The sequence below is a fragment of the Hoplias malabaricus genome, chromosome 4, assembly GCF_029633855.1.
Source record: "Hoplias malabaricus isolate fHopMal1 chromosome 4, fHopMal1.hap1, whole genome shotgun sequence".
Lineage (NCBI taxonomy): Eukaryota > Metazoa > Chordata > Actinopteri > Characiformes > Erythrinidae > Hoplias > Hoplias malabaricus.
Genome location: NC_089803.1, coordinates 33,980,254 through 33,992,825, shown reverse-complemented (window position 1 = coordinate 33,992,825; position 12,572 = coordinate 33,980,254). Strand labels below are relative to the sequence as shown.

General features: G+C 40.1%; 1 protein-coding gene across 1 annotated transcript in view; it reads right to left on the bottom strand.

Moving 5' to 3' along the window:
• Positions 1-12,572, bottom strand: part of nell2a (neural EGFL like 2a) — a 71,730-nt gene that overhangs the window by 31,783 nt on the left and 27,375 nt on the right. Inside the window, exons 13-15 of the mRNA XM_066667909.1 lie at positions 12,040-12,145; positions 11,471-11,599; positions 2,444-2,569 (exon numbers count right to left, since the gene is read on the bottom strand). Coding sequence (XP_066524006.1) covers positions 2,444-2,569; positions 11,471-11,599; positions 12,040-12,145 — 361 coding nt within the window. The remainder of the gene's footprint in view (positions 1-2,443; positions 2,570-11,470; positions 11,600-12,039; positions 12,146-12,572) is intronic.

Here is a 12,572-nt window from a genome sequence, read left to right as displayed (position 1 = left end):
CCCTGTGAAGGACTGGCGCCCCCTCCAGGGTGTATTCCTGCCTTGCGCCCAATGATTCCAGGTAGGCTCTGGACCCCCCGCGACCCTGAATGGATAAGTGGTTACAGATAATGAATTAAATAAACAAGTAGTGTCTAACTACTTTTAAAATTGTGACGCGTCTTCATACTACAGTGTGGATACCCACCATCGGAGCCTATGGCAAATTTCAACCTGAAGAGCGCGGAACAGAACATACGCTTCTTTGACCATTTGAAAACAGATTTCCAAATTTCAAGTCTGTCTAAAAAATCCATCTCTGTTAGTACATATGAGGTATGAAATGCATGCGTCCAGACTTTGTAGGCCTTGTAGTCAGTAGTCTTTGCACAAAATGAAGCTAAAGCAATAAAATAAAATTCACAGCACAAGAAGGAGACCAGTATAGGAAATCACTTCTCAGCCAGGCCTGCAGCTGTGTGCAATTTCACTGTCTGGTTCTCTTTTCAACACACAACAGATGAGTGGTGTCTGTGAAGAGTATTCTTCAATTCTAGAAACATTGATTTACATTTGACTTTTATCTCATATATATATTTTATGCATTTTTAATCTCAATCCTTAATTTTACAATGGATACAGCAAGGTAAAAAAATAAGGATCAATCAAATAAAATATATTCATAGACTGAAACACACAGTGGGATATTATAATCATGCTCACCAGCCGTACAGGACTGACATTAACACTAGATTGAATCCACAGATGGAAATGGGAAGAAGAAAATAGGGCGCTCTGTATGCATTCAAATGGAGGCCATGTTCATGCAGAAAACAATATCACAGCTCCAAGATATTACAAGATCTGTCTATAAACCAATGGAGTGTTAACTGTAACAAAGACAAGCACTATATTGTTTCAATAAAATGGTCCTGATTTCACAGCACATTATATGGATAAGTAACTATGAGGCAACACGGTTCTTGTACAAAGGGAATACTCCTTTCTCACCTTCAAAATTACCTTAAATGTCAGTTAGAGGTATTTCAAAGCCATTGACCGTTTCACCATTTACTCCACTTATGTGAGGTTGTGTATGCATCTGTGTGTGTGTGCTTTGCGGGGCATGTCAGAAGGACTTATATCTCAAAATATGTGCCAAGACAATGATGGTGCAAGTATGGCTCTATCTTCATAACTCAGTACAAGGACAGCAGCCATTTGACTGTAGCGAGCATCTCTTATAACAAAGTCATTACAGTAAAGCCAGGGAGAGGGTGACTTAATCACACAAATGGACTTTTATAGGGGGATGCAAAGCGCTGTGCAGCCACTCAGAGCTTTCCGCCTTTTAATAGTGATCTATGGGAAAGTGCGGCTGCAAAATTTAATCCATCAGCTTTCTAATATTGATCTCCAGAATAATTAAATGATGAAAATTGTTTATCTGCAGTCCAGTATACAATGCGGTATGAAATGGAATATACTCTACAACCCAGCTATTGAATATAAAGCAGCACCATACACAGTACAGTCAGCAATTATGTAAAAGCACCTCCGGAAAGTGTACTGAAGATATATATTTTTTTAACTGGTAATTATCTACAGGTAGTGTACAACAAAATAAAACAGCACATTCCACAGTTCAGGGTTGAAGCGGTATTGCATAACCACTGGCAAGGACAAAATAAAAGCAAATCAAATAACAGATTCATACTGTTACGTGTGGATATTTGCAGACATGGAACACTGAGCCCATGTAATGTATTTATAAATGTAAGGCAACAGCAAGGCTTAAAATAACCAAAGGTATGGATTTCAATGTAATGTTTTAGCAAGCACCAATAAATCAGGTGTACAGACTGACTGTGTACATACCCAATAACTCTCCACAAAGAGTAGCAGACACACAAACACAAAGTGCTTTCCCTTACAATCTAATCACTGTATTCCAATCCAGTAATAGAGGAAAGTGCACACTGGCAAACCCCTGTGCTGCTGAGCCTCATCTTGCTTCACGCTGAGCTACACAGCACTAGTGAGAATCGCTTTTTAATTACAGAATGGCACACAAGGACAATGGAGTCACTTCTATTAGGTCTAGTTTGGAATTAGGGTTCAATCTACCATAACCATCGCTACACACTGCTTTAGATCCAGTTCAGTACAATGTACGAGTATGGTATTCATTTAAAACAGCTATACACAACTGGAAATGACCAATCTATGATGTAAAAGTCATTTGTACTCCAAGGAATACTGAATTATATTCCTGGTTCAAACAGACACACCCCCATTCTGAATGTCATACATTCAGCAGCTAGTGCAGTGGTGGATGTAATGCAGCACAATGCAATGTAAAAAAAACCAAACTAACAGACGTAAGAATTTTGTTACTTGTGTTACTCTTACATACATAAGACAGTAACAATAACCATATATCCCTGTTGGGTCTGACTCTTACCAGTGCAGGAGTAGTCATCGATGCGAATGTATCCAGTATGGCAGATGCACATGAAAGATCCAGGAGTGTTCACACACATGGTGTTCTCCCTGCAGTAATGTTTCCCCTCGGCACACTCATCAATATCTACAAGAAAACACAATCGCAAACAAATTAACTTTTCAGTATAACATTTAAATAAACATAAGATCTGAGCAATCTTCTCCAAGCAAAGTGGTCCGGACAGTTAGTCTACTTACGGATCAGGAGACATTCTCTCTCCCAGACAAGGATGCTCAGATCAAACATTTTTAACAGTAATGCTCCTTACATTAGTGATGTCCATTTCATTAATACTTCATAAGTTATTAACCTCATCACCTAGCTACACATTAAAAATTATAGTTCTACAAGGGTTCTTCATTAAAAGAAATGGTTCTATATAGAGCACTGAACACTTGAAGAACATATGCGTGATTTAAGGCTTTTCTGTACAATGAAAGGGTTCTTTAGACTGGTGGAGAACGTGCCACCAGTCTACCGGTTCTATGGAGCTCCTTTTAGAGCAAGGTTCTTGTTATAAGCTTGACAGTTCTTGGTGCCTTACAGAACCATCTAGAGCAGTCTAGTCTGAGTCTCTAGACATTAATAAAGGGTGTGCTCCTGTTTGGCTGGAATGAAAACCTGCAGCAACACCACCCCTTTGTAGATTAGATTGGGGACCCCTGAGTTAACAGCCACCTAAAATGGTGGACTACACTACAGACAGGGTCAAAGGAGGAGAGAAACAAAACACCAGTGGTTTTAGTTTGATTAAAGAGTCCAGTGCAAAGTCTTAAATCAAATCTTGCAGAAGCCTAATGAAAAGTCATATGAATTTTCATCAGTGCTGGTCTGAAACATTCATGATACATTCTATTATGACTGTAGGCTTAAAATGAATTGATAACCCAATTTGCTTCGAACACTCGTCCTTGGCCACTGCTTCTGGCATTACACTTTACCACACTCAACTACTTATTCTCTCGCTTCTCACTGCTTAGATTATAAAACGTTTCATCCTAGGCCTATGAAGACATTAAAGGGCCTTTATCAGTAAATGGTTTAAATGTAGTCTTGCCTGGCCTAGTGAAAACAAGAGCAAAATAACAAGCAAACACACTCTCTCTCTCTCTCACTCTCTCTCTCTCTATTCCTCTATTTATTTATTTCTCTCTGCTCACACTGCCTCAAGAGAACCAAATAACCTTGAGCAGAGCCTTAAATGACTCTCAGCGTTCGGTGTACTGAATGAATGCTTGGATGTTTCAACTCTGGAGGCCATTCCTCCCATCACTCTTTAGTGATGGCATACAAGCTGGCAAAGACAATGTGCTTTACCAGAAGAGAGAATTCACTCCCTCAATCCCAAGTTCACTCCTTCGCTGACATGCACACTCATCCTGATGTATTCTTTCGTTTACCTATTCATCACTCATACATGTCTCATCAAGCTATTAAATTTTCAAGCCATCATTGGTTTTTGATGGCTTCTGAGTTCAGACTAATGCTAACAGGCACACACAGTGACCAAACAATCAGCAGAAGCATCTCACCTGAGTGATCACAGCAAACTCTATAAACAATTCCCACACAGAGACCTTACAGCCCCTGCGTCGGAGGGAGATTATTGAGCCCTTACAATCACAGAACTGACTTCTCTCTCCATTAGGAATTCCATTCCCCTGATTGTCCATTCACGTGGCGGTCATATAACCTGCCACGGCATTGTAAATGAAGCCTGCAGAATCAATGCACACCATTATTCCAAAAGTGATCTGGGTTCTCTCGTTCGCACAGAGATAAATGAACTGAGAGGCACTCCTTCGACTTTTCAGGCATTCTTCTATTTCACCTGCGCCAAAGCTACATCAATCAAGTACATGAGAGTTGGCAGAGACACATGGCTTTAAATATGGAGAAGGATTCCAATTAGTTTCGACTGCATTAAAGCAGAAGTAGTAAACAAACAACATACAGTAATAACAAGTAGACTAATGATCTAAACAAATGCCATATGTTCAATTAAGCAAAACCTGTTTAGAGTTGTCCTCCAACATGTAAAATAACGACACAAGCACAAAAATACAGCTGTAACAATATTGTACTTCCAGCAGCGGTTTAACATGTGGCATTTTAATGTCTCATAAGTGAGCCACCATAATCTAAATAAAGAACAGGAGTGCAGCTAAATTCCATTGCATCATCTGATTTACTAAATTATGCCCATTGTAGCCAACTATGTGTCCATTGTAAGTCCAGCTATGACAGGTAAGATAATCACTTCGTAATTAGAGCTGGACGATATGGCCAAAATTTATATCACAAATCATTCATTATCTGTAACCGCTTATCCAATTCAGGGTTGTGGTGGGTCCAGAGCCTACCTGGAATAATTGGGCGCAAGGCGGGAATACACCCTGGAGGGGGCACCAGTCCTTCACAGGGCAACACAGACACACACACATTCACTCACACCTACGGACACTTTGGAGTCACCAATCCACCTACCAGCGTGTGTTTTTGGACTGTGGGGGGAAACCGGAGCACCCGGAGGAAACCCACGCGGACACGGGGAGAACACACCAACTCCTCACAAAGTCACCCGGAGCGGGAATCAAACCCACAACCTCCAGGCCCCTGGAGCTGTGTGACTGCGACACTACCTGCTGCACCGCCGTGCCGCCCTTTATAGCACAATATATTTCTTAATTTCTTAATAATTCTGATATCAATATTGACGATAAAAAAGTAGCAGATGCTGTAAATAATATATACTGAATAAATACTGAAAACATATTTAAAAATCATATAATTGTTATAGAAACATTTTATGTTGTGAGGAATACTGATTTTAAATTGTTGTCCAAACCTATTTGTAATTCAGTAAAATTATTCTATAAACGATATATAACATAATATATCCATCTAGCAGTCTAGTTCTCTAAGAGGATTTGGCATTCTGCAACCTGAGGCTATGCACTTGCAACAGGTAACAAACCAGACAAGATACATTTCCATAAAAAGGATTATTCATTCATTCACTGTCTGTAAATGCTCATCTATTCCAGAGTTGTGGTGAGTCCAGACCCTACAGTGAATAACTGGCCACAAGGCAAGAACACAGTCTGGATTGTGTACCAGTCCATCACAGGGGATCATACACTCACTCACTCCTATGGACACTTTTGCAAGACCAATCCACGTACCAGCGTGTTTTTCTGGACTGTAACAAGAACAGGGAGAACACATCATACCCCCCACAGACAGTCACCTGAGGTGGGCTCAAACCCAATCCCCAGAACCCTGGAGCTGTGTGAATACCACCTGTTGCGCCATTGTGCTGCCTGGATGAAACTATTGCACAAATAAATTAACCGCCATGTCCAGTGTGATTCACAAAATCATCTTCAGGGAAAGCTGATCGGTTAGCTGAATGTGTGTTCGGTACTTGTCCATACAGAAATGAGAAGGTTGTAATAAAATACAAACTGTATCACTGTACTCTTAATAAGGAGTTGTGTGTGTGTGTGTGTGTGTGTGTGTGTGTGTATGTGTGTGTATGTCTGTCAGCCACAATGTTGTCAGGCTGACAGCACACAGTCTGTCAGAAGCTTTGCTCTCAAATACAGCCCATACACGTCGCCTGCTGCTGTGGTTCAGCTCCTAACACAGATGACTGACAAAGTGTGAACTGGACACATATCACAGAGGCAGATACTGGACAAGGCTACAGATCATCTGCTATACACCCTGAATAACGATCATTTGTTTTCTGCCTAGCGAGTCACTTATATCTGGCTGAAATTCCAAGATACCTGCCTGTAATATTGGGTTATATTTCAAAAACACCACCTGAGCTGTGGATTACAGCCAGAAGAGGGTTAACTAGATCAATTATAGGAAACAGACATTTTCAGCAGGTACTTTAGCCTTCGTCAAACACCAGCAAGCCTTGATTGGATTTGAGTTATTTCACTGCTGCAACGACTTGCCTTAACAGCCACACCACACAGCTAATAACATGCCTTGCTAGTTCATTCTAATTAGCCTTTGCAGGCCCTGTGTCTCAGAGAGTGTATTTAGAGTCCACGGGAGGGCTGTGGTCATTGAGAGGCACTTGAGCACATGGCCTTAACGTCTTTTCTGTGGAGGCTTGAGCTGACAAAGGACCTGAATACCTTCAAAGCACCTTGGATCATTAACAGGATTTGGCAAGGTGTCAACAAAGCAGTGATGAGATGAAAAGGGGACGGCGACAGCACATCCTCTGAATGCTGCGCTGTTGCTGTAGCCTCATTAATGCACACTCACAGGCAGTAAATCACCACACAACGTGTGACCACTCTCACGGCGAAGCAGAAGAAGAAACAATAAAGCCATTAATGATACGAGAGGCAGAATGAACTGTGTCAGGCCAGATTAATGCTAATGAATTATGTTGTTCCATCTAAACCCCTCACTTATCCAAAGTGCTGGAGGTATGTACTAATGTGTGTGTGTGGGTATATTAGCAAGACAGATACTCTGCAATAGGCTCACATCCATCATGGGCATCGGTACAGAGCCATTTGATTGGGAGGATGGATATCAATCATCATTTATCTGTCAATTCAGCAGAGAACAGGAATTCAGAAGCAAGTCCAGCAGAAGCCCCAAAACTGATGTTAAGATGTTTGTAAAATGCTGTGTTGCTACATTTCTTTAATTAACTAATGCCATCCATCAGTCAGACGTCATCTGGTCAAAATTTAGAGGCAGCTTTCCTTCTCCTCAGTGTTACTTTTTAATTATTTAAGACCAAAATTACCCACAAAACTCTGTAAAATGTTGAAAAACAAGTGTCTTCTTTAACAAAGAATTTACCAAACCTTTATTTAAAAATGTACACAGATGACATTTAAAACATTAGCTGATAGGACTGAGTGCTAGCGTTACAACAGTGAGACATGTACGGTACCAAACTAATCACTGGTGGTTTAGATTCTTATGGCCAAAGATAATTCTTTCAAACTTACATGAGCTGACTGTTTTTTTTGTTTGTTTGTTTGTTTTTAAACTTAATTTCACGCTGTGTGGGCTTCATGAAAATGTAACCAAAAATTTCCAGTATTTTACATTAGCCACTATAACATTATGTGCTTTTAAATGAAACATATAATTTTAAACTCTTCAAAGAAATAGCGGTTGGCTATTTAAATAACATAAACCAAAGTAAACCGTACATCAAATTAGATTAATTAAAGGCTATAACAAAACACACTTTTAAAATTTTGGGGATGATTTCTCACTATTTGATCGTCTGTTTGTGCGATTAAAACCGGTCTAATGTGTTTATGAATGCCTGGTGTCTGTAAAAAAAAAGTGTCTCGTCTGATATGCTAAGCTTTCTCTCTCCCCCTCTCTCTCTCTCTCTCTCTCTCTCTCTCTCTCTCTCTCTCTCTCTCTCTCTCTTTTTCTGTGTGTGTGTGCTCACGGCAGAAAAATGGCATCTGGAGTTTTTTAGACAATGGAGCACTCCTTACACTGAAAAGCACAAACCCAGAGGAGGATTTTGCTCTATTTCTGCTCCACAGGTTGGGTAATATTGGCTTATATTTGCTGTTTTGGATTACTTAATTTGAAAAGTGAAACAAAATGAAACAACTCGAGTTTCTGTGGTAATTCAAAAAATAAATAAAAACTTACAGACAAGTTCAATTCAGCTACGTACAAACAATAGTCCAAACAAAACATACCATTCCTCCTTGAATATATGCGGAGATTCCAAATGTAAACAAACCAGAGAAAACAGAGTTTCCCTACAATTGTAGACATCCCTTTTAAAACTTGGCCCCAGCTTACCATAGATATTTAAATGAGATATTGTTTTCCTTGCTCTATTGAATTCATTTGCTGAACAGATATGAGTTTGTTTGTTTTGTTTGTTTGGCACTCCAAGAAAAGCCAACAACATGCATTATATTCCTTTGCACTCCAGTTATGCTGCAGTTGGCATTTGATAGCGGGCTCAGTTCATGCAGTCCTTTATGTGGAGCTCTGTGTTCACAAACAAGCCACAATGAACACGACCGTGTGGAAGTGTGCCCTGAAGGTCAGTCTGACCAGACTGAGGTCAGGTCCTCCGTCTCACCCACTCACCACACTCTCCCTGACTTCATCTCTGCCGTAATTACATTTGGGATTCTGCTGCTCCTCTTCAGTCAACGCCAATTACCCTTCCTCCACCTACTGACATTTTACACACAAACTCAATCAAGTAAAGCCTTTCAACAGGTTCTGAGACACTGCTTCCTGAAACAGAGTCCAGGAATCCTATGGAGTTTACAAGATAGTGACACTTTCTTCAGCTTCAAAATAAGCTTCAAAATATTTGCCATAAGTCGTCGCAATGATAAAAAGGATCTGCTCAAAGACTTTGGTAATGATTAGTGTTGTGATTGTTATTTCAATACATTTTTTTAAATATCTGAGTTAGAAAGACAAATACACCTCAAGATAACCTGCTACATAAATTCCAAATAAAATAATAAAAAAACAGCATCAGTGAGTTTATGGACCTTGTGCACAGAAAGTGTACTCATTATTTGGCCGCACCTGTTGCAAATAAGAGAAGATTCCTGGCCTGCTGTGAATGTGCTGTGACTTCATGGCCATTCACCATCCTTCATTCCACACAGCAGTCTATCACAGATATGTAATTCTCTCCCAAACAGTGTTTGCTGTGTTGGAAAATACGGCTTCTACTTGAGTGCACCCGGTGCGGGGAGAAATTGAGGCCCCCTGCTTTTCTGTCTGACAGAGCAGCACTCTGTCTCTAAAGAGTATCCCCCAGAGTCTCTACCCTTCCACCAACTGCATGAAAAATTGAAAGGGGACTGATCTCATCGTCAGAGTCATCGTCTATTTTGAGTGTAGCAATGTGGATGACGACTTTAAAGAAGTAGCTCTCCGCCGTCTCCAACTCCCCCCCAAAAAAAATTCCCCTACATCTTAGTGGATGTTGAGGAACAGCAAAAAAAAAAAAAAAAGGAATTAATGAGGTGAAGTTTTATGAAAATCTAGTGATAGACTGTTTCTAGGCTGAAATCTACCTAAACTTTTTGGCCCATCATGGTACAAATTTGAGTTTAAAATGCAGTCAGAAACTGGGATGGATTTCTCTGACTCTTAATCTCCTATTCAGTTACAAACAGCTGCGAATAACTGGACATGAAAGAAGGCAAAGTCTGTCAAGAAAGGTCTGTATTTATTTCCAATCAAACCATTCAGCACATGACCTAAAAGACCTCTTTTTAAAGTGTACAGAAATTGCTGTGTTTTAATGCATTTGCTTACAAAGCAAACATATTACCTTTCACATAAGTCATGAGTCATGGTTGTTCCTCTTGCTCAGTTTGGTTTTTGTTTTGCCTGGCCAGGCTCTATTTATGTGGAGTGCTGTTGTGAATATTTTATGTCTCAAACGCTTTTCATAAAACTAGAAAGTATAGCATAACAGCACACAGCCTTTGTCCTGCTACTTTAAGCACCAGGTGCTGTTTTCACCCCAATGGAGGAAATTTATGATGAATGGGTCTTAAAGTAGGGCACTACTGCTTTATCTGTTCACCACTGGAACATTTCTAGGTTACATGTGGTTTGTATACCTGCGGAAATTCTAGAAAATTAGGTCATTTAAACAGTTTCAACACTATTGTAATGGCATATAATGACACAGTGTAATGTATTCTAAAGGACTGAGTAATTACTGTGGAATAACTGTGAAATTTTGCAAAGACTCAGGACAGGGTTTTAACTCGGGTGAATCTCAGGGGGCTAAATATTCTGGGTTAAAGAATTCATTTGAACTTTGCGTTCTAAGAAAGTCCATTACTCTAAGTAGAGCTTAACCCAATGAGCTATGCATTAATTTTAAGCCAGTTTGGAAGATAGCATCTTTAATTATGCATGTTCTCCTGGTCTGGTGTAATTACCTGACCAGTGTGCATGTGTGGCATATGTAAAAGTAGTGAGGGGTAACTGATGGCCCATACATGTCAGAGTAGGTTTATTTTGGGCTGCTAAGATGAACTGCTTTCATTAGAGATCCGTCTGATCTGCGCAGAGGTGACGGCAGAGCAGGGCAAAGCTCTCAGAACCATCCGGCGCGATTCATTAGCCATGCTAAAAAAGTAGGGCAGGCGCAGGGGCAGTGAGCGGACTTCAAAGGAAAAAAGGAAACAGGGAGTAGGGTAGGTAAGACATTGATGACTTACTCTCGCTGATGGCGAACATCATCCAATTAAACTGCCAAAGGAAGGTGGGCAGAAAAAGGATGTATACGTCTATTGATCAAATTCAGATCAGGCAGGGCTGCTGCGATGGAACAGGAGGACAGCAGGAGCCATGTATCAAGATAATGCACCTCTTTCTTAATTACCCAGCATTTAAACGCTGGCTCGGGGCAGTAAGAGTTATACAGGCTGTTTTCACTATTAATGGAAGGAAAGGTCTTTAAAATCGCTAATCAACTCTAATTGAATAAGAAAACCCCACAGATAAAAAATCTTCACCTTGTGCTTGTTACGACCTCGCGGAGCTTTTTAAAGCAAGAAGTGCTTGCCTTAAAATAACTCACGTGAAAATGGAATTTCTGGACAGTCAGGTTTATCTTTATAGGTTCACCGTATCTGAAATCATTTTAATTGGCCAAACCCAATTAGAAGGAGAGGAGTCTTGTGAGGATGTCCTTGATATATGTACAGTAAGTAATATGCAGTATATTATAACACTCAGCTTGCCAGAGTCCAGTAGTTAGTTACAGAAATGCAACCATTCAACTCAGTGAACTAGAGACACATATAAACATTTCAATGTCAGCTCAAGAAGAAATTTACAGATTTAAAAAATCAATACAAAAATCAGATAAATGCTCCCTGCTCTTATATCTTATGTGGAACTAATTCTTATTTCTTCTCTTTTTGACTTGCAATACTTTACTAATGAAGCAACCCACTGACAGCTCACCTTCACAGTATGCGTTGTCTGCTCGAAGAGGCCTAAAGCCTTCTTTGCAGCTGCAGCTTGCTCCTGCATCCAGATTCAGACACTCTGAGTGCTCCATGCAGATGTTGCCTTCCACACAAAAGTCATGGCCTTCAGGGCACACAGAAGAATCCACTGTCAGGCACTGTCACTAGTGCGTAAAAACTGACACACAAGCTGCTACAGTCTGCTGACCCAGGGTTTTTTTCAAACAAAAGATGCTCTCGCAGCTTTACAGTTAGTGGAAAAGGTGGTAAAGGGGATGATGTTAGTAGCCGCAGGGGAACTGGTGTACACTGTGGACACAGACACTTAAGATGTTGTAAGTGCATGTAATGAGCCCATTATGTTAATGTAATTATACAACATTATATTTGGAACAGACTGTCATGAATTACATTAATAACACATGTCTATCTGTTTTCTTTTGATCTACTGCAGCATCCAGTTTGTTCCTTTTTGTCTGCCCACGCAACACACTTGAAACTAGTGTTCTCTTCCACCCTCTCTGTAAACTCTAACTGAAAAGCATCAGTGCAGAGCAGACTCACCTCTGCACACTTTGCAGCATCTGTCAGTGATGGTCACCTGCTCAGCCTCGGGACAGCTGAGCTCAGGGCACTCTTCGCTGTTCTGGACTTTGTGCATGGTGTGGCCCTGGGGAAATATACCACACATGACAGGGATGTGTGCTTTTGGAGTTAAGTTCTTAACGTAAATCAATACTGAGAACACGCAAATGTCACTGTTGTAATGACAATAACCATGATGCCAACACATTTTCTGTACATTTATGAAATGTAGATTTTGGGCAAAAATATAACTGCTTTAGAATGACAGATAAGTATAATATTTGAGGAGGGTTAAAAATATATATAATCTTAAACATACAATATTGTTCAGCCCCTTGATTTACATAAACCAAGCTCTTACATAAGCTATGTCTAATATTGTTTACCTGATATAAACACTTAGGTTAGGGCCCATATATCAGTATTATTTTCTATGGTCCTTACAAGAGACACCCTTTAATAACTTTGCATGTTAATACAAAATACTGAAGTCTGTATATATCAAATATTAC